This window comes from Fusarium pseudograminearum, chromosome 1 (assembly GCF_000303195.2).
Source record: "Fusarium pseudograminearum CS3096 chromosome 1, whole genome shotgun sequence".
NCBI lineage: Eukaryota > Fungi > Ascomycota > Sordariomycetes > Hypocreales > Nectriaceae > Fusarium > Fusarium pseudograminearum.
In genome coordinates, this window is record NC_031951.1 from 11169521 (window position 1) to 11192469 (window position 22949).

Consider the following 22949-nt stretch of genomic DNA (forward strand, 5'->3'; position numbering starts at 1 on the left):
AATCTTCAATGTCCTTTGAGTCTTTTAGTTGCATTACCCACAAACCTGCGCAGCTTGATACGCCTCCTTACCAGGCCCATCATGAATCACATCAATCCACATAACCTCCCTCACACGCTCCCTCACCTCATCCCACCCCTGCCTCCCTGCCAGACTCCTGATAGACTGCACAAGCCACTCCTCACTCCCCTCAAACACCATTATTGCCCCAATAAGCAAAAGCCAGAGCTTGACATTCGCAACTGCTTCTCCCTGCACGGGTATCCCCTGTATAGCCTCCCGAAACTGAATCTCAAAAGACTCCGACTTTAACTTTGTTTTCTGTATTTGCAAAAAGATGGTTGACTCGTAGGCTAAAAGACCGACGCGGAGCGCTTCTTGTAAAGGATCTGGGTGGGAGGAAAAGTCAAGCTGTAGTAGTCTGTATTGGATCGAGAGCATGATTTCTTGAAACGCTTCTGGCTCGAGTTTTTGAGCTCCGGGTGAGAGTTTGTTGGCTAGTGCTGAAAAATCGCGGAGGTCTTTGAAGGCGTTTTGGAGACGCCAGTCCCAGGTGTAGTAGATGTTCATAAAGTTTAGTGATGGCTCTTGGATCTCGAAGGAGCATGCGACGGTTCCAAAGGCTTCGAGGAGGGGTTCCCAGGCTGGTCTGCCGCTGTAGATTTCGGGTTTGCAGCCGTTTCTTATGGACCATCCAAGATCGACGCTTCAATAATTAGTATCTGTACATAATGTTGGACTAGGGGAAACTCACCGACACAGCTTGATCTGGAGTTGACGGTTATGTGTGTATCCCTCCAAACCACCTCTCATTTTGACTATCCGCCTCAACCCATTAGAGTGCGCCTCAAAAGCCTGAGGATCCTCCATAACATCAGCCATCGTGGCCAGAGAGATAATAGTAGCAGTCGTAGTATCGTCCATTTGCTTTTTGGGGTCTTGCAGTCTATCCTGCAACAGCTTGATAGTATGTCGCAGCCGGTTCCTCGTCGAGGTAGAACACTCTCCAGCCCAACCTTTTCCACGACCTTGAGCCGCGATGAGGTCTTGATAGGCGCTGACCATGAAGCATACGCAGTGTAGGTAGGCTGGGTCTTCTAAAAGCCAGTGGAACCAGCATGCTTTTTGGTAATCCGAGTCGACGCACCATTCTGCTGGGTAGAGTGTGTCTTTTATGGTGGTTAAAACTGGGGAGTTAGTACAGTATCACTAGATGGCTGGGTATATACATACATCTGTATATAAGATATAGAGAGGTTTGATCGAGTGGGGTAGCGAATGTAAAGAGTTCTAGATCAGGGGGAGGTTTGATTAGATGGGCGATGAGAGACGGCGACTGAATCCAAGCTCTGTCGCCGCGGGAATGGGTATGTCCGACGGTCCATAAGGAGTCATTTGTGATGTTAGTGACAGCCAATGGCGCAGGACGATGAATCTCTTCAACGTCGTCTTGGCTTGGTTCATGGTTTGGTTGCACTGTCAATGTCTTCTTGGTATTCTTGCCGCGCATTACATGGCTACGGATGAACTTTCGAGTCTCGGGCGCAGGTTTACCAACGGGACCCGAAGACACAAACTCAAACTTTTTAGCTAAACGTTTTTAGTCAGGTACATGTCGTAACTAAGTGGTTTATTATTAATAACTCACGACCCTGTTGGCGAGGACCTGGTTTACGAGCTCGTGGCTTTGTCTTGACTGGGTCAACAACTGATGGAGTAGGCGCAGCAAAGAAGGGTTCTAGCATGATGACAAGATACAGAAAGATGACAGAGAGGAAGTCAAGTTGAAGATGAGCCGTTTACTCTTTTAGGAAAACAATCTCAGTATTAATGACAACGACAATATCACCATCTGTCAGCACGATCCTTCATCTTTATGCCAAGACCACGATTGTTTTCCTATTCAGGTTAGATTCTACTTTTAATAAGGTTTAGTGTCGCGATCCATGGGGATAAGAACTAGCTAATGCCGATCCGTTTGAGCAGCTGACAGAATAGCTCAAGCATTTGGGCGCCTCTGGTTCATGATATGTGTTGTCTTATTCTGTCGCCAGGATTGTTACCTTCTTTAGGTCAAGGGCCACTGACTTCGGGATTGGGACGCAATTGCTTCATGACGATATAATGCCCAGCGACTCGGACTTAACAACTTTGTATAACTGTTTTCCTCTTTGGGTCTTTGCCAATATGTTTGGCTGTTTAATGTTGAGATGTAAAAGATATAAAAGGGTTCAATCTCTATAGCATTGAGAATATTTATCACATCAATATAATCATTGCTGAATAAGGTTTCGTTTATGCCCTACATTGTGACTATTGGTACAAGGCAACTTTTTTTTTATTTTATTTTTTAACGTTGTATAAACCATCAAATTACCTCCAGCAATACTACTATCACATTTTAATACCTGCGTTTTATATAAACTCGCCAACAACATAATGGCTCCCAAATCTCTTGATCTCGTCGCTGACGACTACCACTTTTTGGGTTCTCAATTCACAAAACCTGTCCCTCTACCCAAGGACCTCTCCCTCACAGAAAGCACCATCATCATCACCGGTGCAAACACAGGCATTGGCTATGCTACAGCAGAGAAACTTCTGTCTCTAAATCTCAAGCGTCTCATCATTGCTGTGCGGACTGTCTCAAAAGGCGAGTCTGCCGCCGCCAAACTGCGCACCCAATACTCCAACGCTGAGATCCTCGTCTGGCAAGTCGACATGCTCTCTCACAAGAGTGTCCAGGACTTTGCCGACAAGTGCAAAACTCTCGATCGAATTGATCTCGCTATTTTGAACGCTGGGTCTCAGTGGACCAGGTTTGAGCTCAGTCCTGAAGGCCATGAGTCTTCTTTCCAGGTCAACTACCTGTCCACCGTTTTGCTCGCAACTCTTCTTCTTCCCACACTCAAACAAAAGGCTCCCGCTGGTCAACCGGGACGTCTCACGATTGTCAACTCGGGGACTTCGCTGCTGGCAGAATTTCCCAATATTAACGACGATAATGTCCTGGCGTGCTACGACGACGAGACCAAGTTCTCTGGGGGGGTTAACAACCTACCCTCATACGCCAAGTCCAAAGGTCTCGCGCACTTTTGGGTTTACAAACTTGCTGAGCGTCTAAGTGCTGATGATGTAGTTGTCAACCTCGTTGATCCAGGGCTGGTGAGAAGCACGGATCTCCAGCAGCAGAGCAACTTTGTGTTTCAGCTGGTCCTGGCTGCAGTGAAGTGGCTTATTGCGCGGAGCTTGGAGCAGGGCGCGAGTACACTTGTTCAGGCTGGTGTTGTGATGGGGAAGGAGAGTCATGGTTCGTATATCATGGATTGGAGAATTCATCAGTGAGTATATCATTCACATGTTTGGAAAGTTTAAAGACTAATGGGTTCTCCAGTTACACACAGTTGTTGCATACTAAGGAGGGGCAAGCCTTTGCTGACAAGGTTTGGTATGATACGTACAGGGAGTTATCTTTTATTAATGTCGATGGTATTCTCAAGTCTTTGTAAACAGTGAAGGAACTGTTCTCTTTATCATTGGATATGGGTGGTAGATTGATACGAGTTATAGATCTCATAGGATAATGTTTATCTCAATTGCAACTACCCTATATCAGCTGCTAAGGGAGAGTCGTTGAGTGGGTCGCAAACTCGACAAAACTATTGGCATGCTTTTAGGCTATATACTCACCAAAGCTGACTCAATATTTCCATCAACCACTATATCAGTGCCATTATACTGTAGTACAGTGCGGTAGTCTGAATCAACGAGATGCCTGCTAGATCTGCAGCTAGGTCTCGGCTGAATGTGCCAAGATGTCAATTCATGGCAGCTGGTTCTTGGTCTCATGGTTGCGCAGGGTAGCATGGCATCTCAATAGTCAGTACCTTGATGCTACCCAACTCAATACGAAGCATGTAGTGAAGTCGTTACTGTAAACAAATGAAACAAAAAAACTAAAGCCCAACAGTGGACTTGTTTACGTTTACTGCATGTCGTGATGTGTCGTGATGTGCCGATAACCGCATCATTGCATCTTGGACTCTGAGGTGGTTGACGATCAAAGTCAAGTTCAATTCGTGGGATATTCCGGGGCAGCCAATAAGCATCACAGAACATGTTTCGTCAAGGTTACAAGTGCACTGTAGATTTGGAGAGAGCTCGGGTAATCGGCCTTGACCTTTGACGTGGGTTTGAGTTGAGCAGACGAGAGAGAGAGAGAGGACAGCGCCGAGACGAGACAGGCCGGTAGCCGTGCCGTTACTTCCGAGAAGCGGTACGTACCGAGAGACTGCCGTGAGAGAGAGAGTCAGTGACAGATAGGTACTAGACAAGGGTAGAAGGAGAGGGATATCTGGGGTGTTTATATACTTGGTCTTGTTGAAGATGGTGAACCAAGGTGAAATTGTCTGACAGGCGAGTTGAATCTACAATGGCAAATTGCTTGGTTAAAGCCTGGAAGCTGGGGATAATGGAACTAGCCTAGGCTGTTGGTGGTGGTGGTGCGTGGCTGTTCAGTTCTTGTCCCACAATGCCAAGACATGGAGAAGGGGACCAAAGGCCAAGGAATGTATGTACGTACATGTACTGTAATGCTACAAGTAGTGACTGATTCCTGTCGCCTTATTCGTAGCTGCTGCCAAGTGAAGAGAACAACAAGGAAGTGATTTCGAGGTTGAGATGATATTTCAGTCTCTCAGGCTTGTGGTTTATTTATGCTTAATAGTTGCATTTCTCGTCAAATGCATTAAAATTAACACAGCTCTCCATCGCCCCAGGTATAATTCACTCACTGTACTCGCTGCAACTCCCGAGGCAACAAACCTGCCGTCTTTGCCGTTGGGTTGCTTACTTTTGGACTACCGGCTCCCTAGTTCCGAGCCCGAGCCTTTTTTTGGGGGCACTCTTGTTCCTTCCCAACTTCCCCCAAGCCCCCCGTTAGACTTTGGCCAATAGAAATCCCCAAATAAACCCACAGTAAAATCCTGACCTACCAAAGATCACAAAAGGGCCCGCCACTCACTGTGAGTAAAGCCAATCCAGTACAGTGCAGTACAGGTACAGACAGGACAGGACAGGACAGGCACAGATACTGAGAGGCAGGCCGCAGGCATGGATCTCACCTTCCTTAGCACCTTGCATTGCATTATCCGTCATTTCTCTCCTTCCCTTCTGTCCTGTCCAATTCTCATCTCGTATCGTATCGCCTCGACTCAACTCCAAATCGTCCTTTGCCGGACTCCGACTCTCTTCTCTTCTCTTTTCTTCTCCCGCTCTTCCTTTGCGACACGATAACTTGAGACATAACCAATTCCATCCTCCGACGGCTGCGCCACGCACGCGTACTTTCAGCAGAGTCTAGTAGTCTACAGTGCTCTCTCTCGCTGTACAACCCATTCTGTCTAGACTAGACTCGACTCGACTCCTCGCCTTGACTTGATTCCACGCACCCCATCGTAACCGAAACTGTACTCAACCACCGGCTTCCTCCGTTGTTGCGCTCTTCGTACTCTAACCAGGATCCTGTTTTCCCTGGCGCCATTGTCGCTCTCTTGTTCCTGTCAACCAACACAATCGACCATCACGAATACCTTGTCCCTATCTCGGCTTTATTGACGCGATCGAATTACTCCATCAACTGTCGTCGCTTGATCATCACCAAAACATCCATCAATCACTTCAGCGCAATCGATCCGACACGCAGAAAGAGCGACCACAGGTCGAGGGAAATTGTCACGGATAGTGAAACTGGAGGAATAGAACACACCATCGCCTGAAAGAGGCCCCTTGGCCATGGCCGACAACGAGAAGAGGCTCTCCTCTTCCGAGACTCATGAGATCCCTCTTGAGCCGCTCCCCCCGACTCAGCTTCCCATCGCTGGCGATTCGGCTTCCGAGTATGACGAGGTGAGTTGCACTGCTTTGCGCTACTTTGCATCATTCATAAACGTCCACGTCTCCGCCACGCATCAATCAGACTAACACATAGGCCAACAGTCCTTCTCCTACGATCAAGATGACATGCGCGATTACCACACCACCGAGCAGGACCTTCACGTCACAGAAGACGACTTGCTCGAGGCTCGCGAGCTCGCTTCAAAGTACACACTCGAAGATGTGCGCCACATAATGGCTCGCGTCTACCGCATTCACGAAAAGGATCCCAACTTTCCGCACACCGTCATCCAAAAGATCAAGGCATTTCTCGAAAACGATGAATTATTCACAAACCCCGAGAAGCACGAGAATTTGGTCCAGGAGATGAAGCTCGAGGCCGCCCTCATCACCAACAACAGCCCCTACGCCGAAGTTCGTGCCGTCGTCGAGAACAAGGATGACACGTCCATCCCGTCTTCAACAATCCGAAGTTGGGCTATCGGCCTCATCTTCTCCATGCTTCTGGCCTTCACCAACCAGCTCTTCGATATCCGTCAGCCTGCCATTCGAATCATGGCCAACGTTGCTCAGCTGCTCTCATACCCGATTGGCAAAGGCTGCGAAAGGTGGCTTCCCGACTATGGCATTACTCTCTTTGGAGTGCGCCATTCTCTCAACCCAGGCCCTTTTTCCAAGAAGGAGCACATGCTTATTACCATCATGGCCAACGTTGCGTACAACACCCCGTACACCAACCTGATCATCTGGGTTCAGTACCTCCCACAGTACTTCAACCAGCCATATGCTTCCCACTTTGCCTACCAGATTCTGATTGCGCTGAGCACCAACTTTATTGGTTACGGAATGGCTGGTGTCTGTCGTCGATTCCTCGTTTACCCTTCGTACTGCGTCTGGCCCGCTTCCCTGGTCACCATTGCGCTCAACTCGGCTTTCCACACTGATAACAACTCCCCGGTACAGGGACCTTTTGCCAAGATCTGGCGCGTTTCTCGTATCAAGTTTTTCTACGTCATGTTTGGTGCCATGTTCGTGTGGTTCTGGTTCCCCAACTACATCTGGACCTCGCTCTCCAACTTTAGCTGGATGTCCTGGATTGACCCCTACAACCGCGATCTCAACACCATTACTGGTTTCAACAACGGTCTTGGCATCAACCCATTCCCTACCTGGGATTGGAACGTCCTTCTGTGGGACTCTGCCGATCCTCTCATGGTTCCATTCTTCAGTACTTTCAACCGATTCGTTGGTGCCTTCATCTCCATGTGGGTGGTTCTTGGTCTCTGGTACTCCAACATCTACAACACTGGGTACCTTCCCATCAACAGCAACCGTGTCTATGATCGCTGGGGCCAGCTGTACAATGTCACCCGAGCTATCAACGATCGTGGTCTGTTTGACGCGGAAAAGTATGAGGACTATTCGCCCCCCTTCCTTGGTGCTGGAAACGTTGTGATCTATATCTTTTTCTTTGGCATCTACACCTCGACTCTTACTTACGCCCTTTTGTTCCATCGTCGCGAGATCGTCACTGGTTTCAAGGGTCTATTCAACAGTATGAGAAAGAAGTCGAAGCGCGCCGAGGAGGTTCACGATCTCGACGTCCACACCCGGCTGATGAAGGCGTACCGCGAAGTTCCCGAATGGTGGTACCTGGTTTGCCTTCTCTGTGCTATGGCATTCGGTGTTTCTGGTATCGCTGGCTGGGATACGCACACTTCTCCTGGTGTTATCTTCTACGGTCTTGCCCTTTGCTTGGTCTTTGTCATTCCTGTCGGAATCATCAAGGCCATGACCGGTATCGAAGTCACTTTGACTGTTCTTGCCGAGTTCATCGGAGGATCCTTCGTTGAGGGTAACGCGTTGGCCATGAACTACTTCAAGTCATTTGGTTATGTTACTTGTGCTCACGCTGTCATGTTCTCCAACGATCTCAAGCTTGCTCACTACGTCAAGATCCCTCCGCGACACACCTTCTTTGCCCAGATCATTGCCACCTTTATCAGCACCTTTGTTTGTGTTGGTGTCCTCAACTTCCAAATGACACAGATCGACGGTGTTTGTACTGAGGATGCTCGATGGAAGATGACGTGTCCCAGTGTCAACACCTTCTTCACTGCCTCTGTCCTTTGGGGTACTGTTGGCCCTAGCAAGATCTTTGGAAAGGACGGGCTCTACACTGAGGTCCTGATCGGTTTCCCATTGGGTGTGGTTGTTGTGCTTGTTGTTTGGGCAATCAATAAGAGGTTCCCTCACTGGACTTGGACCCGACAGATTCACCCCGTGGCTATCATGTACGGAGGTATTGTTTGGGCTCCTTACAACATGTCATACGTCTGGCCATCAGTGCCTATTGCCTACTTTTCCTGGATTTATCTCAAGTCGCGCTATCTCGGCTTGTGGTCAAAAGTAAGTTATCGTGTGCCGTTCTCACTGAGATCCCTACTAACATCATCCAGTACAACTTTGTGCTCTCAGCAGCTTGGTCTTGCGGCATTGCCATTGCAGGCATCATCATCTTCTTCTCCCTCCAGCTCGAAGGTACCGAATTCAAGTGGTGGGGCAACACTGTCGGTTATATAGGATGTGAAGACGACGCTTGTCCCCTTCAACCTCTGGATGGTAGCGACTACTTTGGTCCTCGAGTTGGAGAGTTTCACTAGTCGGTCATGTCCTGGCTTCATGATGAGATGATTTGGCGCAATGTAAAATGGTAAAATGTTTTGAGCGTGCGTTGTTTGTATTGGGAAACTGACCTGGAAATGGAGACTTTTTTTATATACCCCGATCGCATTGACATAGAAGATTGTCGTCTAGGCAAAATATTGTATAAAAAAACTTGTTATAATGTCATGTATTCAGAGGTGGTGTTAGAGCGGTCATGTTAAACGGGGGTTGCGTGTTTATCCCATGGCATTTGTTTTTTGAACTTGAATCAAGATATGAGATTGACACTGAAAGCATTAATTGGAGTTTTGATTTGATTGGGGTATCTTTTTCCTTCATTGGTATCTAATCCATACTATTTATCTAACAGTTAAAGAAATAAGAGAGAGAGACATGAGTATCATAATCCATCAAAAGCCTTCTGGCATAAAATAAGAAGAAATAAGAAGAAAGCACATGTCAAATGTGTTTGTGTTTGTGTGTGTTTGTGCTCATCTGCGAGTCATGGGTGATGTTCCTCTCCTTGGTAGTTCAAATCTACTTCCCCACGTCGACATCCTCGGCGAAGGCGTATAGCTCACTTCATCAATAATCATCCGCGACGAACCACCACTACTTCTCCGATCATCGCTCTGAACCGGACTTAGCAGATTCACAACAGGTCCAGCATCCAGTTCAACTAAATGGTTGCTTATGCTCACGGGTGTATCCGACGATCCTATCTCGGGGATCACGATGGTGGGAACTTCTTCCATGATTGTGGCTGGCGCTGTTGTTTCGTCTGATATCTCTGATGGCGCGCGCTTGGTCTTTATCCAGTTCGTTCGGAGGCTTAGAACGCTGTTTCGGTTCTTGAAGCTGCGGAGACTGGCGCGGAGGGAGCGGTCTTGAGCGGGTTTGGGCTTGAGTGTGGATAAGATGCTGGAGGTGTGTTTGGGTGGGAGTGTGCCTGCTATGAGATCTAGTTGGGCGTTCATACTTGGATGATCGAGGATATCCTCTGCTGTGAGAGATAGAGAGTGTGTGCTGTTGAGCTCAGAGGCGAGAGTGTGTGCGGGGAGGATGGTTTGCGAGATGCTGTAGAAGGGGGTGCAGGGGAGTTTATTCTTTGGGATGGACGGTGAGGGATTAATCACTTTTGTCCATACCGAAACAATCGATTCCTGGAGTTGTTTTCGTTGCACGCTGTCGATGTGGGATTCGACGGGAGGGGATTGTCGCGCGGGAAAGGGAATCTTGCGCTCTGAACGGGCGATTTCGTCGGATGAGTGTATCATCGGTTGATGGATCATATCAGGATGCGTGAGCGTTTCCCAAGCTGCGACGAGAAGACTCAGACATGATTGTACAAAGGAATGGGAAAGGCGTTCTTCAGAGTATTTGATCTCGAGGGTTACGACGTCGTTGGCTTCGACGGTTGATCTGACGAAAAGATCTGGAAAGTCCTTTGTCCATGATTCAATCATGCGGTATGTAAACGTTGCGCCGTGGACGTTCATGGTAGAAGAACCGTCTAGTAAACCCGGGACGTAGTTCTGTACAATGGTGCTGAATCTCGTGCAGGAGCGCCAGGGTGTACATTTGCTGACGAGTTCCTGAATACCGAATGCTTCGTGGCGAGCGTGCGATTGGCGCTGAAGTTGGATGCAGTTCATCAAGTCGAGGGGCGTGCTGTGACTTGGAGGAAATTGAACACGGACGGGGAGGATGTTTGACATGGGACCTATGATGTCCGGGCTGGGAGATTGGGATTGGATTGCTTCGCCGAAGAGAACGTCGTGGGTGCTGGAGATGGTGGAGAGGACGATGGCCCATGCTGCTTTGAGAGCTGCGTCGGGCGTCATTCCGTAGGGTGCGAGATGGCCTAGAGAAGTTGTCTGCTTGATCGTGCGGATTTCGGATACTGATGCTGGAGGGACGGGACGGGTGGATGCGATGATCTTTGTCATCTTTGCGTTGTCCAATTGGCAGTTCCAGTATTCGAGACCTTGCTGGTAAGAAACCCTCGAAGCGCGTGTGTAGTCTAGATATGAAGAGCGAGGAATATCCTGTGTTGAATCGCCGTCGTAGAGAGATGCGAGGTCGTGGATGAGAAGATGTGCAGCGACATCGTCGATTTGCGTCTTGCTGAGACGAATTATCAATGAGCCCTGTGTATCACCATTCAAGAAAGTAAATTTTGTAACAGGTACTGCAGGATCAAAAGACAAGTTCTGGTTCTCCCTGACGATATTTTGCGTTGCGTCGTCGAGAGCAGCAGGGGGACATGAGATTGTCATAAAGGGAGGGGTGGAAGAAGCGCAGTGGACTTGATACATGCGATGCTCGTGCGTTACAAACGCTACGTTGAGGACGGCGTGCATCTTTGCAAGTGATCTGCACGCTGTTTCGAGACGAGACGGGTCGACGTGGCCGTTGAAGCGCAGCGCGAGACAGATTATGTCGGCGCGGGTTCTGAACATGCCTAGCTCGAGACCTTGGACTTGTTGTGCGGAAGCTTCTGTAAAGTCGAGAACGTCTGGGCTTGAACAGTGAAGTTGCGGCGCGATGACATCTTTGACGAACTTCATATCTAGTTTCTTCGCAGCAAGGGTCTTGATCTTTGTTTGTTTGCGAGTAGACGACTCTGACGAGCGACATATCTCCGTAAGACTTGCCTCGCTGAGAAGATCCGTCAATGATACGTAAAGTCCGGCTTTGCGACACGCAACGACCAACTGAGCAGCAAGGAACTTGTTTCCACCTACGGAAGAGAAACTGCTGGAGCCTTTGATGGCAGAGACGGAAACGCCAATGACACTGGCCCAGTGTTCGCGCATGGCTTCCTCTGGACCTGTGATGGGAAGAGGTTTCTGTGATATGACGATGCGTTGGATCTCGCCTGGGTTGGGAACGCGGGACATGTGCAGCACGTCGTGTGTTGAGATATCGGATACCATGCGCTGTAGCTTTCTTCGATTGACTTTGAGGGATGTAGACATGGGGAAGGACTGAACAGGGATAAAGACGGAGGGTATGCAGTGCCTTGGAAGACGATCCCGAGCAGCTGAACTCTCAAGAGCAGTTTCAAACATTTTCTTGGCGATGTACGTCTTTTCTCTAGTTTCAGGACTAAGATCCCGAAGGGTTTCGTTCGGTTGGAATATATGAGGTCCAAGTTCGAGGAACGCAGCTAGTAAAGGCCCCGAGTCGCGTGTGGTTATCGAGTCTACTACCACGTCGATACCTGTGCCGAGACAGCGACGCATAATTTGCTCGACTTGAGCGACGTCGACGTTTGAGCCGCCGACTTTGACCTCGTCGCGGACGCTGGAAATGAACTGGACTGTTCCGTCGTCGAGGTAGCGTACGCGATGACCTGTTTTTAGATATCGCGCACGAGGCTTTTCGTCTGCAGACTGATATGTTTCTGGTGCTTGGAGAGGTTTGTCCAAGGCGAAGCGATGAGGTGTGGCGAGAGGACTGTCGATGGCTAATTCGCCGATTGCACCGACAGGCATGAGTTTCTTGGGATTGTCGGGATTCAAAACCCAGAATCTGCCTGTCACTGGTGGTGAGATGACATTGAGATTGCTGTGCTTTGTAACTGCAGTCACGGAAATGCCTAGGGGGCAGATATCAGGTGCGCCATACGCGACCAACACATCATGGTCTTCCAGCCAGGGCATATATGTATCGGGGTCAAGTCTTCTCGTGCGAAAGCACAGCGTTCTTAAACTGGGTACCGAGTCAGGATTGATCTTTCGCGCGAGAAGACTCGTCATGTATGACCATGTAACGTCCATACGTGCCATGGCACCAGCTACATCGTGCGCTCTGTCGTGGGGGTGCGGAACACAGACACATCCGCCGTGGACGAGCGTGCCGAGAATTTCCACAAGCGAGATGTCGACATTAAAGGCTGAGAGCTGCAGAACGCGGCTTTCGCTGTTGAGTTTGAAGGGCTGGGCTTGGGCAATCAAAGTAGACAGGAGAGAAGCGTGGGTGAAAAAGATACTCCTTGACTTCTTGGGCGTGACAAAAATGCATGCTGCGTGGTCGGGAGTAGCGTCCTTGCCGATGGCTGATACATAAGGCGTAAGCATAGCGAAGAATGTATCGTTGATGATAACCAGGTTAATAGCCAGGGTACTTAGATCCTTCCACGCAGTCTCTGTTGCGAGAACGACGTGCGGGTTGAGGTAGTCGATTGTCGATTTTGCAGTCGCAGGATCTTGACAATCAAGCGGTGCAAAACTGGCGCCTGCTTGAAGAACAGCGAGGATAATGACAGGTGCCCAGTGATTCTTCTCCAAAACAACAGGGACAACAGTTCCAGGTCCAACACCGAGGTTGACGAGATATGTCTTGAGTCGCTGTACAAGAGTCGCGAGTTGAACATATGTAATATCGCCGTCCCAGGAGCACACAGCCGGAGCGTTGGGTCTGGTAAGACTGTGCTGAAGAATAAAATCGTGTAAACAAGCAGACACTTTTTGCGACTGCTGAACAAAGTCCCAGTCTTGCACGACGAGGGAAGCATAGTCCTTGTCTGTCAGAAGATCTGCCTCGACGATGGCTTTGTCAGGACTTTCGAGAATGTGAGATAGCGCTGCGTGAAAGCTACTCATGACACTTTGGACTTGCGACGCAGAGAGACATGGCGACGTCAAGTCCCCGCGGAGGTACTCATCGACAAACATTAGCGTAAGACTAACATCGCAATCTGTCTTGCGACCAGAGGTGACCAGCACAGCTGTCAACTCATCACCTGTGTCGAGCTCTTCTGGAGTCTCAAAGTAAAGACATGTGTTGAAGAGTGTTTTCTCCTTCAGCCCAAGTGCGTGCTGGATTTCCGTCAAAGTGATATTATCGTGTCTCTGTGAATTCGAAAAAGTCTCGCTAATAGAAACGAGACATTCTCCCAAAGATTGTGAAGCAGAAAGATCCACAACGCATGGCAAAAGCGTAGCGAAACTTCCCACCAGAGACGTAATTCCACAAAGGAGGTCTTCATCGCGTGCGTTGAATTGATACCCGAAAGTAACTTCCTGCGTACCTACGAATGCGCGCAGGACAAGAGCCCATGCAAGCTGGAATATAGCGTCTGCAGCAATGTTGTTCTGCTGGCAGAAAAACTCGATCTGAGTTCGCGAGATGTCAAAGCCAAAGGGACACGTGTGGGAGGTACTGTTCCCAGCTGATGATAAGGAAGGGAAGATGCATGGCTTTGCGTTTGAGAGGCTTGTTTTCCAAACTTCGAGACTGTAGGCTGTGTCGACGGTGGAAATGTGGTGAAGATATGTGTTGTGCAGAGAGGAGTTGTCTTGAGGGTTTTGCGAGGAGAAAACGCGTGTGAGTTCTGCTATTAAGAGATGAAGACTCGGCAACTGTATAATCGTTAGTATTGTTAAACAATGGTTCTGAGGGGACTTACGTCGCAGATTGCTTGGCTTGCGTCAAGTCTCATAATCATCTTCATAGGGTTATAACACACTGTCAAACGATGTCTCGGTTCTCCAAATGGGGTATTCATCGCCGGCAACGTAACCACAGCATCATCTGGGTCTGTCGTTTCGATGAACAAGATACTCGGTGATATCTTCCTGAGAACAGCTTGATCGAACAATCCCTCTCGTGAAACAGCGTCGATGAAAATACTTCTTAGGGCAGGCGTGTTGGATACGATGACTTCCCATGCTTCGCATAACCGGGTGACATCGAAAGGGAGTTGAAGAGCGGCCATCTCGTAAACGGCATGACAGTGGTAGGACCCTGGGTTTTGGGCCTGTGCGATGAGGATTTCCTGCTGGGCTGGTGTCACGGGGTATATTGTCTCGATATCCTTGACGTTGACGCGGCGGTCTGAACAGAGGCGGCCGAGGGACTGGTAGCTCGTTTGAAGGAGGGGTATGTCGGAGAGTGTGAGTTGCGGTTCGTGAGTATGCAGTCTTGTGATGGCGTCGAAGACGTGGTGCTGAAAGGTCCGAATCCAAGTCTGGATCTTATCCTGGTGCCTGCAAGTATTGTTGTACACAATGTCGATCTGAGCTCCAGATGTATCCAGCGCTGCTGAGATTTCGAATAGAGCAATCCGTCCAATATTAGGTCCTGCGGTGCTCTTGAGACCAGCTATTTCGTTTTGGGCTGCGACTGGTTCAAACAAACCATTCTGGCGCTGGAGCTGCTTCGCTGTATCGTTCAACTTAAAGACGATTTCGAGGGGGACGTTCGTAGCTGCGCCTTGACTAGTCGCGAATTCAGATGTAAAGAATGGAACACCAAATCTTGGAATAGCCCTGCGTGTGTCCTTGAGCAAAATAATAGCCTGAATCAAATCCGTTTCTGAATCGATGGAAACACCAATAGGACATAATGAAGCGAACCATCCGACAGTTTCCAAAATGTTAAACTCACTTTCCGCGCCATCTCTTCCGTCCTCTCGCTTCCACAATGTCGGAAGATTTCTCTCTGGGAATACTTGACAGAAAGATAGTAGCAGGGCGGCCAGGAAGATATCCGAAACATCTGTTCTCAAAACCTGGGCGGACGATTGTTCCAGTGAATATGCTTGCTCGGGGGAGAGGTTGAACGACAGGCGTGATGAGCTTCCAAATGTGTTGGATTCTTGCGTGAGAGCCCAGTACTCCAAATTGGCAGAGTACACTTCAAAGGGTAGTGTTGGCTTGAATAACCTCTGCGCCATCTGTCGGCTTTGACACTTTGTCCAATACTTAAACGATGCCGATCCTTCGGACAAAAGGGTGCCTTTTTGAAGTAGTTCATCCAAATCGCTCAGCACAATCTTCCACGATGCATCGTCCAGTGCTAATTGATGTGCCGAGAGGTACAGCATTTGTCTCTCCTGGTTATGCACGTACATTGCCGCAAAAGCAGGTCCGTTGGTAGGGTTGATGCTCGCTTGCATGTCGTCAACCAACTCGCGTATCTCATCCTCAGCGATATCGACATGGTGCGTGAGATGATACGAACTCGGGGCAGCGGGATAAATACACTGCTCCCATCTTCCTTCAGTTTGTCTGAACCTGACTCTGAGCATAGAATGTCTTGCCACGACAGCATCAATAGCAGCATCCACATCCGCTGGCTCCGCACCGCCTTGGACATTGAGGATGGCACTCTTGGTCCATGTTCCCTCAATAGAGTCGTTGTTGCCCTGAAAATAAAGCTGCTGCATGGGCGAGAGACAAAAGCCTTCCAACTCATTGATATCAATCGGTGAAAGCGTGCTTCTCTTTCTCGTGACGACACGGCTGCGCCGGGCGGGAATCTGAAGCTTCATGACCTCCTTGTAAGTTGGCGAATCCATATTCTGCACCCATGTTTGCAGCGCCCTCTTGTCGTTGGGACTCTGGTCAATTGGGATCCAGATCTGGGGGCCGTGTTCCATGCGCAAGAGAGAAATCTGCGACTTTGCGAGATGGGACTCGGCTGGTGATAAGTTGTTGTTGTTGGTGATGATGGGCGAAAATCCAGAGACCGAGTCGATCCTAATAAGAGCTACTGATTGACCGTCAAATGGGCCTGCCCTGGGGGTAACAACCATGCAGCAACAGGCTAGCCCTAGGCCTGTAAACTTATTAGACTCAGCACTGACGGTGGGAAATGACAGCCGTAAGCTCGACAAATTAGACTCCACAGCGCCGTCGTCCCCTGCAGCCCTACCACTGCATCTCTCTCCCTGCGTCGACAGCTGCTCATCGGATGAATAGTAGTATGTGCCTCCCGAAGAGTCGTCGCTGTTGCTGCTGCTGCTGCAAGACGACAAACTTAGCCCACGCGGCGTGATGCGCGTCTGTAGCTCGGCTAGAGTAGGACAGTCTAGGATGTCTTTGCCGCTCACGTCCAAACCCTTGCTTCGACAGGCGAGACAGACTTGTTGAGCTGAGTCCTGGTCGCCGCCTAGTTCGGAGAAGGAGTCGAATAGAAGGATGTCGTCGAGGGGGATGGAGAGGGTTGACGCGATAGCTTGGATGAGGTGGTCTTGAGGTTAGGAGGAGGAAGAGTCGAGATTTGTCATCACCTGGAGCCTGGGAAGGCTTTGACGTTGGGACATTTTGAGGGTACAATATCCAACTATTGACACTGTCGATGATGGTTACTGTTGCATAGTGCAATCAATTATTCATAATAAGGAATAATGAAATTAATCAGTACATGGTAGTTATTGCTATATAACCAAAGTCCCATTCTCCCGAACGAGCACCAAGACTCTTATAAACCAATCCATGATTTATTAATGACATCTCTCTGCATCCTCCGCATCTCCTCTTTCCAATCCTTCAATCCATCGCCAAATCTTGAATCCTGAATCCTGACACACACAGCCCAGCAACCAATAGCAGCAGACGTTCGTACAGGGTACCCCAGAGAATGCCTAGACTGGACACGACACCAAGTACTGGTGACTGCTAAAGATCAGACACGACAGCGGATCGAGATGCTGGTTGGGGTCATCCTTCAATGGGGGATGACGTGCCACTAGGAGGAATATGCGTGTCTTGACATATTCTTGTTTTTGTTTCATCTTGGCTGTGAATCATGATTTTACAGCTGTCTAGACTAGGACTAACTACACCGTATCAAAGGTTCAGATTGATCGGCATACTGACTGTGGCTGAGATATCTGCCGTTCATATTGACAAGGTAAACCTGAAACAAACAAATATAGTATCATCCCAAGAGGCTTATTCTACTCACAGCCACAGACCCCAGCCCATCCCAGCGGCAAACATCCCATCATCTCGCAAACATGACCTACCAAAGAACCTAAAAAACATGATACAGAAGAACTACTCTATGCACTCGCACGCAATAGTACATAGACAGCCCCATATCAGCGGTCTACAATTACCCGAAATTGCATTCAAAACTTTCTTTACCTAAACCCCTGGACTAAAAAGATACTCCTTGCTTTGAAACTAAAAAGTAAACTGACTCAAAAAGAAGAAAAGAAAACTACCAAACAAACATCAAAACATCACAATCAAAACAAGAATAAACCGAATTCAATATTACTACGGATACTGAATAGGTACTCACACATCTTTCAAGCTCCAGCAATGGCCACTCCCTCATCCGGCACCACGGGACGCCCCTCGGCTACAAGCGAAATAAGGCTATAAGCGAGATTAGCTAGGCGCTTTTTCTTACATGTATCCATTCTCTTGTTAGTGCTCACTTGCAAAGTCAAGTCAAAGGGGTTTGGCTTTGGGAGCGAGTCAGGGACAAACTACTTTTAATGATCAGTCCAAACCATTAGGGTTTCTATCTACAAGATGACCCTGTTCTTCACTCAGCCTGGGTAGTTAAAGTTGACAGCTGTGTTGTTATGGTCGCTGTCAACAACACAGATAAACATAATTGATTCGTCTTACATGCATTTCTACCTACAAACCGTGATTCCAATTCCTATATATCGTACACCCTTCATTATCGCCTCCCATCCCATCACATCTATCGAAAAGCCCACTGGTATCGTCGTAGCCTCGCTAAACAACAACCTCATCGTCATCAGGATCCTCAATGCTCGTTCTTCGCTTCGCCTCCGTGACCTCCACAGCCTTTGTGTCGTCCGCTGCTGGTGTTCCTTCTTCTTCGACCGCCGACTTATTTCCTTCCTTTTCCTTTTCGGCCTTTGATAGACCAAAAGGCCATAAGCCGCTGAGTCCGCGAGTTGAAGCTTCCTTGGCGGGGTTCACGGGCTGAGGCCGTAGGACGGATTGATCACCTGTTGCGTCGTCTTCGGGCATTGCAAAATCTCCAAATTCGTCGTCATCGTCGTCGTCGCGTTCATCATCTGATTCATTCCCGTCTGGCTTGCCTCCCCGATCTCTCACCACGTCTCTCCACCATGCGCCCCGCCCGTCATCATCTTGAGGTTGGTCATCATCATCAAAGTCCTCTTCTGTATCGGCAAAAGGATCTGCGGTGTTATCGTCGTCATCATCGTCGTTACTCAAGTTACCAGATGACTGTGCTTGGTTGTTCTTCTGATGCATCGCCAACCGAGCCGCCAGTTGAAGTCTCGCCCGAGAAGGGGGAATGTTCAGCGGAGGCGGGGGCGGAGGTGGTGGGGGAATCGATGGAGGGTCCATCGAGCCTCCAGAGTTGTTCAAAGGGTCCGTGTAAGCTCGGAACTAGAAATCTCCCGTCAGTACGAGCCCATGAGTGATCAGTTGACACTAGGAGATGTGATGTGATGAGATGAGGATAGGCGTCCATGGAAAACTCTGGCATCGAAACATGATCCCCCATTCCATTTCGTTCCTTCGTATGCGACATGCACTCCTAACTCTTTGTCTCCGTTGCCAAACACAACTCTATACAAATCCCAAATTTGAGCCATGGTCTAGACCCTGTACATGATAATCCTGCCGTGCCCATCCACCCACCCAATCTATCCCACAACGCCTGGTATAAATGCCTCAAAACCTCGCCAACATCAGCCTCGTGATCTCCTCAACATCGATCTCCTCAAGTGTCTCGAGGTCATCAAGCTGTGGCATCACTCGACTTTGCCTGTTTCGCGTCTCGCGTCTTGATCGGGGCCGATCAAGACTTCCCCAGTAGCCTACACCCTCCTAATGGTTGCCTGCTGGTTTTGAGACATCCTCAACCTGTTCCGCGTGCTGTTGCTCTTCATCCTGAGCCGATCCCTGAGCCGGGGCTCCAGATCCATCCAGGTCCATGGGGGAACCTCTTGTGACATCCTGCAGATCCTCGAAATCAGGCGAATCGGCTCGGTAAGGCTCTGGGGAACGCATAATCACATCCTCAAGAGTTTCCGTTATGCCAGGGTATCCAGGGATTCCTCGATCCTCCCCATCTTCAGCGGAAGCACCACTCACCTCAGAATTGACGTCTTCCTCGTCTCCATCTCCATCTTCGTCCTCCTCGTCACTGCTACTGCCGAAGCCAGACATTAATGTTCCGGCGCTGATGGTGAAAGGACCGATGCCGTTTCCGCTGTCCTGGTTGAGCTCGATGCCACCGTTCAAGCCAGCTTCAGCCAGGGCACTGGAGCCGCTGCTTCCGGAACCTCCAGTCAATCCAGAAAGGCCAACGCCTCCCAGTCCACTGCCACCGCCCATGGCTCGGTTACCCATAGCAACCTCTGGTCGTACGCCTCCAAGAATGGCGTTATCTCGCTCGCGTGTTTCGGCAAGCGATCCCTCTACGTAGCTAATCCATTCCTGGCTCATAACCCGGTCAAGGACTGTCTCCGAGAGGAGCTCCGGGGGGTGACGTTCGGTGAACTTGACAACCTCTTCGGCAATCAGAGTAAGGTGGCCCATGTAACCCATGCGGGTCTTGGTCTTGGCCTGGGACTCATCGCTGGCCTTTTGGCCGTTGATGATGGCGCTTGTGACGTCGGCAGCTTCAAACAGGGAAACAGCCAGTGTGGGGTTGTAGCTGCGGTCCATGGGGCCGTTGAACACTTGCTGAACAATGTCGTAGACGACGTTGTGCAAGAAGTTGTTCCATGGGTATCCAAAGAAGAAGTTCTGCAGGGTTAGAATACATTCCACAAGCGGCGCAAATGACTTACAAGAATCGTTGGTACAACGCGGTACTCTACGAATTGGTGCTTGAGGAAGTCTCCCACGACAGGCTCCTCTGTCTGACCAGCGGGTTGCTCTTCTGTAGGCTTGGAGTCCTTGGCGTCCTCCTCCTTGGCCTCAGATGTTGAACCCTCTTCAGTTTTGGGGGCATCAGCAGATGGTTTCTCAGGTGTCTGAGGTGGGCGATCAGCTCCTGATTCAGGCGCAGGCGGAGCAGAGAATAGAGGCGCAGGTGTGTCCTCGGGTTGGGGAGAAAAGCTACGGGACTGTTCGTCACCCTTGGCCGAGGCATCGCTGGACTGAGTCTTGGTCTCGGGCTCGGAAGGAGCAGGAGTCAAGACGATTGAAGAGTCAGAGGTGTCCTCCTTAGGAGCATCTTCCTGTTTCGAATCGATGGGCTTCTGCTCTTCGGCCTTTTCGTTGCTGGCCTCCTTGGATTCCGTCTTTTCGTCAGAACCAGCCTTTGCTGGCTCTGCAGACGTGGGCTCAGTGGCCTTGACCTTTGTTGGCGACAAAGGTGCGACCATCAGGTCTGGCTCTTCAAATTGTGTCTCCTCCACCTTGACGAGTGGCTGGGGAGGGCTGAGCGGCTCATCAACAAAGTCATCCTCGTCCTTAACAGATAGCGAAGTTGTGGAAACAGCTGGGATGTCATCCTCTGCCTTGACGAACTCGTGGGAGGTGTCCTCGCTCATCTCCTTGCTTGGCTCAACCTCCTCGAAACCATCATCATCTGCGTTGGTCACCTCGAGACGTCGCTTCTCCTCGGGCGCAGGGGTTCGCATGGTAAGGTCATCGGCAGACTGGTCCTCCTCGTCCTTAACAGGGTCCAGCTTGCCCTCCTTACGAAGACGTTGTCGTTCAATATCACGCTGAGCTGTGATCTGTTCGGAACCCGGTTCATTCAGCAAGCCCATGTTACTGCAGTGCAACAGCTCGGCCATGAGCTCGCATGTCTTAAAGCGATCAAAGCCAAGGGGCTCGAGCTTGACACCAAAGGTTGAGTCAATCTTGTCCTTCCTGGAAGGGACGTCCATGATGAGGCTCATGAACTTGGGAACGTTCTCGGCAAAGAGGCGGAGGAGAGTTCCCAGATAAATGGGGTCGCGGCTTGAGGGCGCAGCGGTGGACTCGGTGCCCATGTCGGGATCATAGTCGGAGTTGTTCTTTCGGATGACCTCGATGATGATGCCGACACCGACGGTCAAAGGGTTGCCACCGCCGAGCATGTAACCGATCAGCTGCTCGATGCATGGCTTGGAGACAAGTTGACGGGTGAGCTCGTTGGGACCGATGCATTGTTGTTCGTTTTGGGAGGCGTTGGCCGAGATGGTGATGATGGCTTTGATGAAGTCACCAGCAGCGGTTTGAACAACCCAGTTGTTCTCGGGGCCAAGGCAGGAGAGGAGGCTCGGAATAATGTCTTTGGAGTACAGCCACTAGATAAATCATGTTAGCATAGATGCATCAATTTTGGTGAGGGGCGCGCATACCTCAACTATGCCCCCGCCGCCATCGTTACGGTCTAGGGCGATAATCTTGAGGAGCAAGTCCATGACCATGGGGCACTCGACATGCTTGAGTAAATTGGGAACAGCATCAGGAAGAGAGACCAGAAGTTGCATCATCTCCTCGGTCTTCTTCTCGAACAAGGACTCGTTGACCTTTGTAAAGTAGCTCGCCTGGAGGGGATCGAGCGGGGCAGGGCGGGACAAGAACTTCCAAAAATCGCGAATCAATTGTCGGTTGTCAGCGAGACCCTCGTAGATTGACCAGGTGTCGGAGCTGAGAATCTCGCAAGCTACAAATGCGTAGCGATTGCGCTTCTTTTCCAGCTCCTCTTCCTCATCGTTGCCCGGGTCGGTGGCGCGGGAGGATGCGCGCGGCCGCGAGAAGGAGAAGCGGTTCTTGGCCTTGGGGTCTTGTTCTTGTTCTGTGGCGGACTCGTCGGGGGACTCGACGGTCTCGAGCTTGGGAGCGACTACATAATCGAGTAGGTTGTCGAGGACCTTGTCGCTGCGCAGGTATTCGATGAGTTTTGAGTTGTGCTGCTTGAGCTCCTGGATCAGATCGCTCTCGTCGAGCAGCTCCTCGAGAGTGAAATCGGGCTTGTCGAGGATTGTGTCGATAGTGGAGATGTTGGCGTAACCGCCAAACCTCCAAAACATGGTGAAGGGATGCCCTTGGCGCAGTCGCAGTCGCTTCGCTATCGCTATCGCAGGACTGGAGCGTTTTGGGGGAGCAAAAGGGTGAAAGAAGGATTGATGGAGGTGGAGGAGTCGAGATGGATCATGTAATCAATCAATCAAATCCGGTCGGTCGAGTCAGCGGGTCGGCGGGCGTTTTAGCAGTAAAGACAGTGTCTTGCTCTACTGCAGCGCTTCACCAAGCGTGACCTCAGCCCAGCACAGCCAAGATGACGGATAAAAGAGACAGTAGAAGAACATTCGGTGAATAAACAAATGGTCAGTCAGACTGTGGCATTCCCGGAATGTCTGCAGTCACTGCCTTGATTTGATTGTGGGAAGCAGAAGCAACAATAGGTAGGCTGTCGCAATCACTCTGGTGCCAAGAACAGGACAAAGTATAGGGTTTATAACGATCTAGAAAAGCCAAACACTGACATTCCCCAGCCTGAAAGAAGGAACTCAAACAGTGATACAGTCAGAAAGGTTGTCACGATAAGGAATCAAAGTCAAGGTCAAGATCAAGATCAAGATCAAGGCATGGAGGAGGTGATGAACGGATGGAACCAAAAGCACGGGCGTCACAGCGAGCAGAGGGCCTGGGCGTCAACACCCTTTAGCGAGCGGCAGCGGCAGA

General features: G+C 49.9%; 4 protein-coding genes across 4 annotated transcripts, besides 4 other annotated features; 2 read left to right on the plus strand and 2 right to left on the minus strand.

Annotated features, from left to right (window-relative positions):
- Positions 1–33: 33 nt before the first annotated feature.
- Positions 34–1745, minus strand: FPSE_03407 (uncharacterized protein; the record flags this gene model as incomplete). Its single annotated transcript, XM_009256526.1, has 4 exons — positions 34–706; positions 755–1187; positions 1234–1590; positions 1649–1745. 4 exons carry the CDS (start codon positions 1743–1745, stop codon positions 34–36), a joined length of 1560 nt encoding a protein of 519 aa, XP_009254801.1.
- Positions 1746–2331: 586 nt separating this feature from the next.
- Positions 2332–2354: a repeat region.
- An 85-nt stretch (positions 2355–2439) lies between these two features.
- FPSE_03408 (uncharacterized protein) lies at positions 2440–3345 on the plus strand (the record flags this gene model as incomplete). Its single annotated transcript, XM_009256527.1, has 1 exon — positions 2440–3345. The coding sequence occupies one exon, from the start codon at positions 2440–2442 to the stop codon at positions 3343–3345; it is 906 nt and encodes a 301-aa protein (XP_009254802.1).
- A 1718-nt stretch (positions 3346–5063) lies between these two features.
- Positions 5064–5084: a microsatellite.
- A 162-nt stretch (positions 5085–5246) lies between these two features.
- Positions 5247–5270: a microsatellite.
- A 132-nt stretch (positions 5271–5402) lies between these two features.
- Positions 5403–5446: a microsatellite.
- Positions 5447–5793: 347 nt separating this feature from the next.
- Positions 5794–8558, plus strand: FPSE_03409 (uncharacterized protein; the record flags this gene model as incomplete). Its single annotated transcript, XM_009256528.1, has 3 exons — positions 5794–5907; positions 5998–8304; positions 8355–8558. 3 exons carry the CDS (start codon positions 5794–5796, stop codon positions 8556–8558), a joined length of 2625 nt encoding a protein of 874 aa, XP_009254803.1.
- A 495-nt stretch (positions 8559–9053) lies between these two features.
- NPS3 lies at positions 9054–22294 on the minus strand (the record flags this gene model as incomplete). The annotated part of the gene is made up of 12 exons (XM_009256529.1): positions 9054–13931; positions 13979–16545; positions 16586–16663; positions 16886–16944; positions 17171–17214; positions 17324–17331; positions 17716–17794; positions 17940–17951; positions 18066–18701; positions 19182–20069; positions 20114–21565; positions 21620–22294. 12 exons carry the CDS (start codon positions 22292–22294, stop codon positions 9054–9056), a joined length of 11376 nt encoding a protein of 3791 aa, XP_009254804.1.
- Positions 22295–22949: the final 655 nt, after the last annotated feature.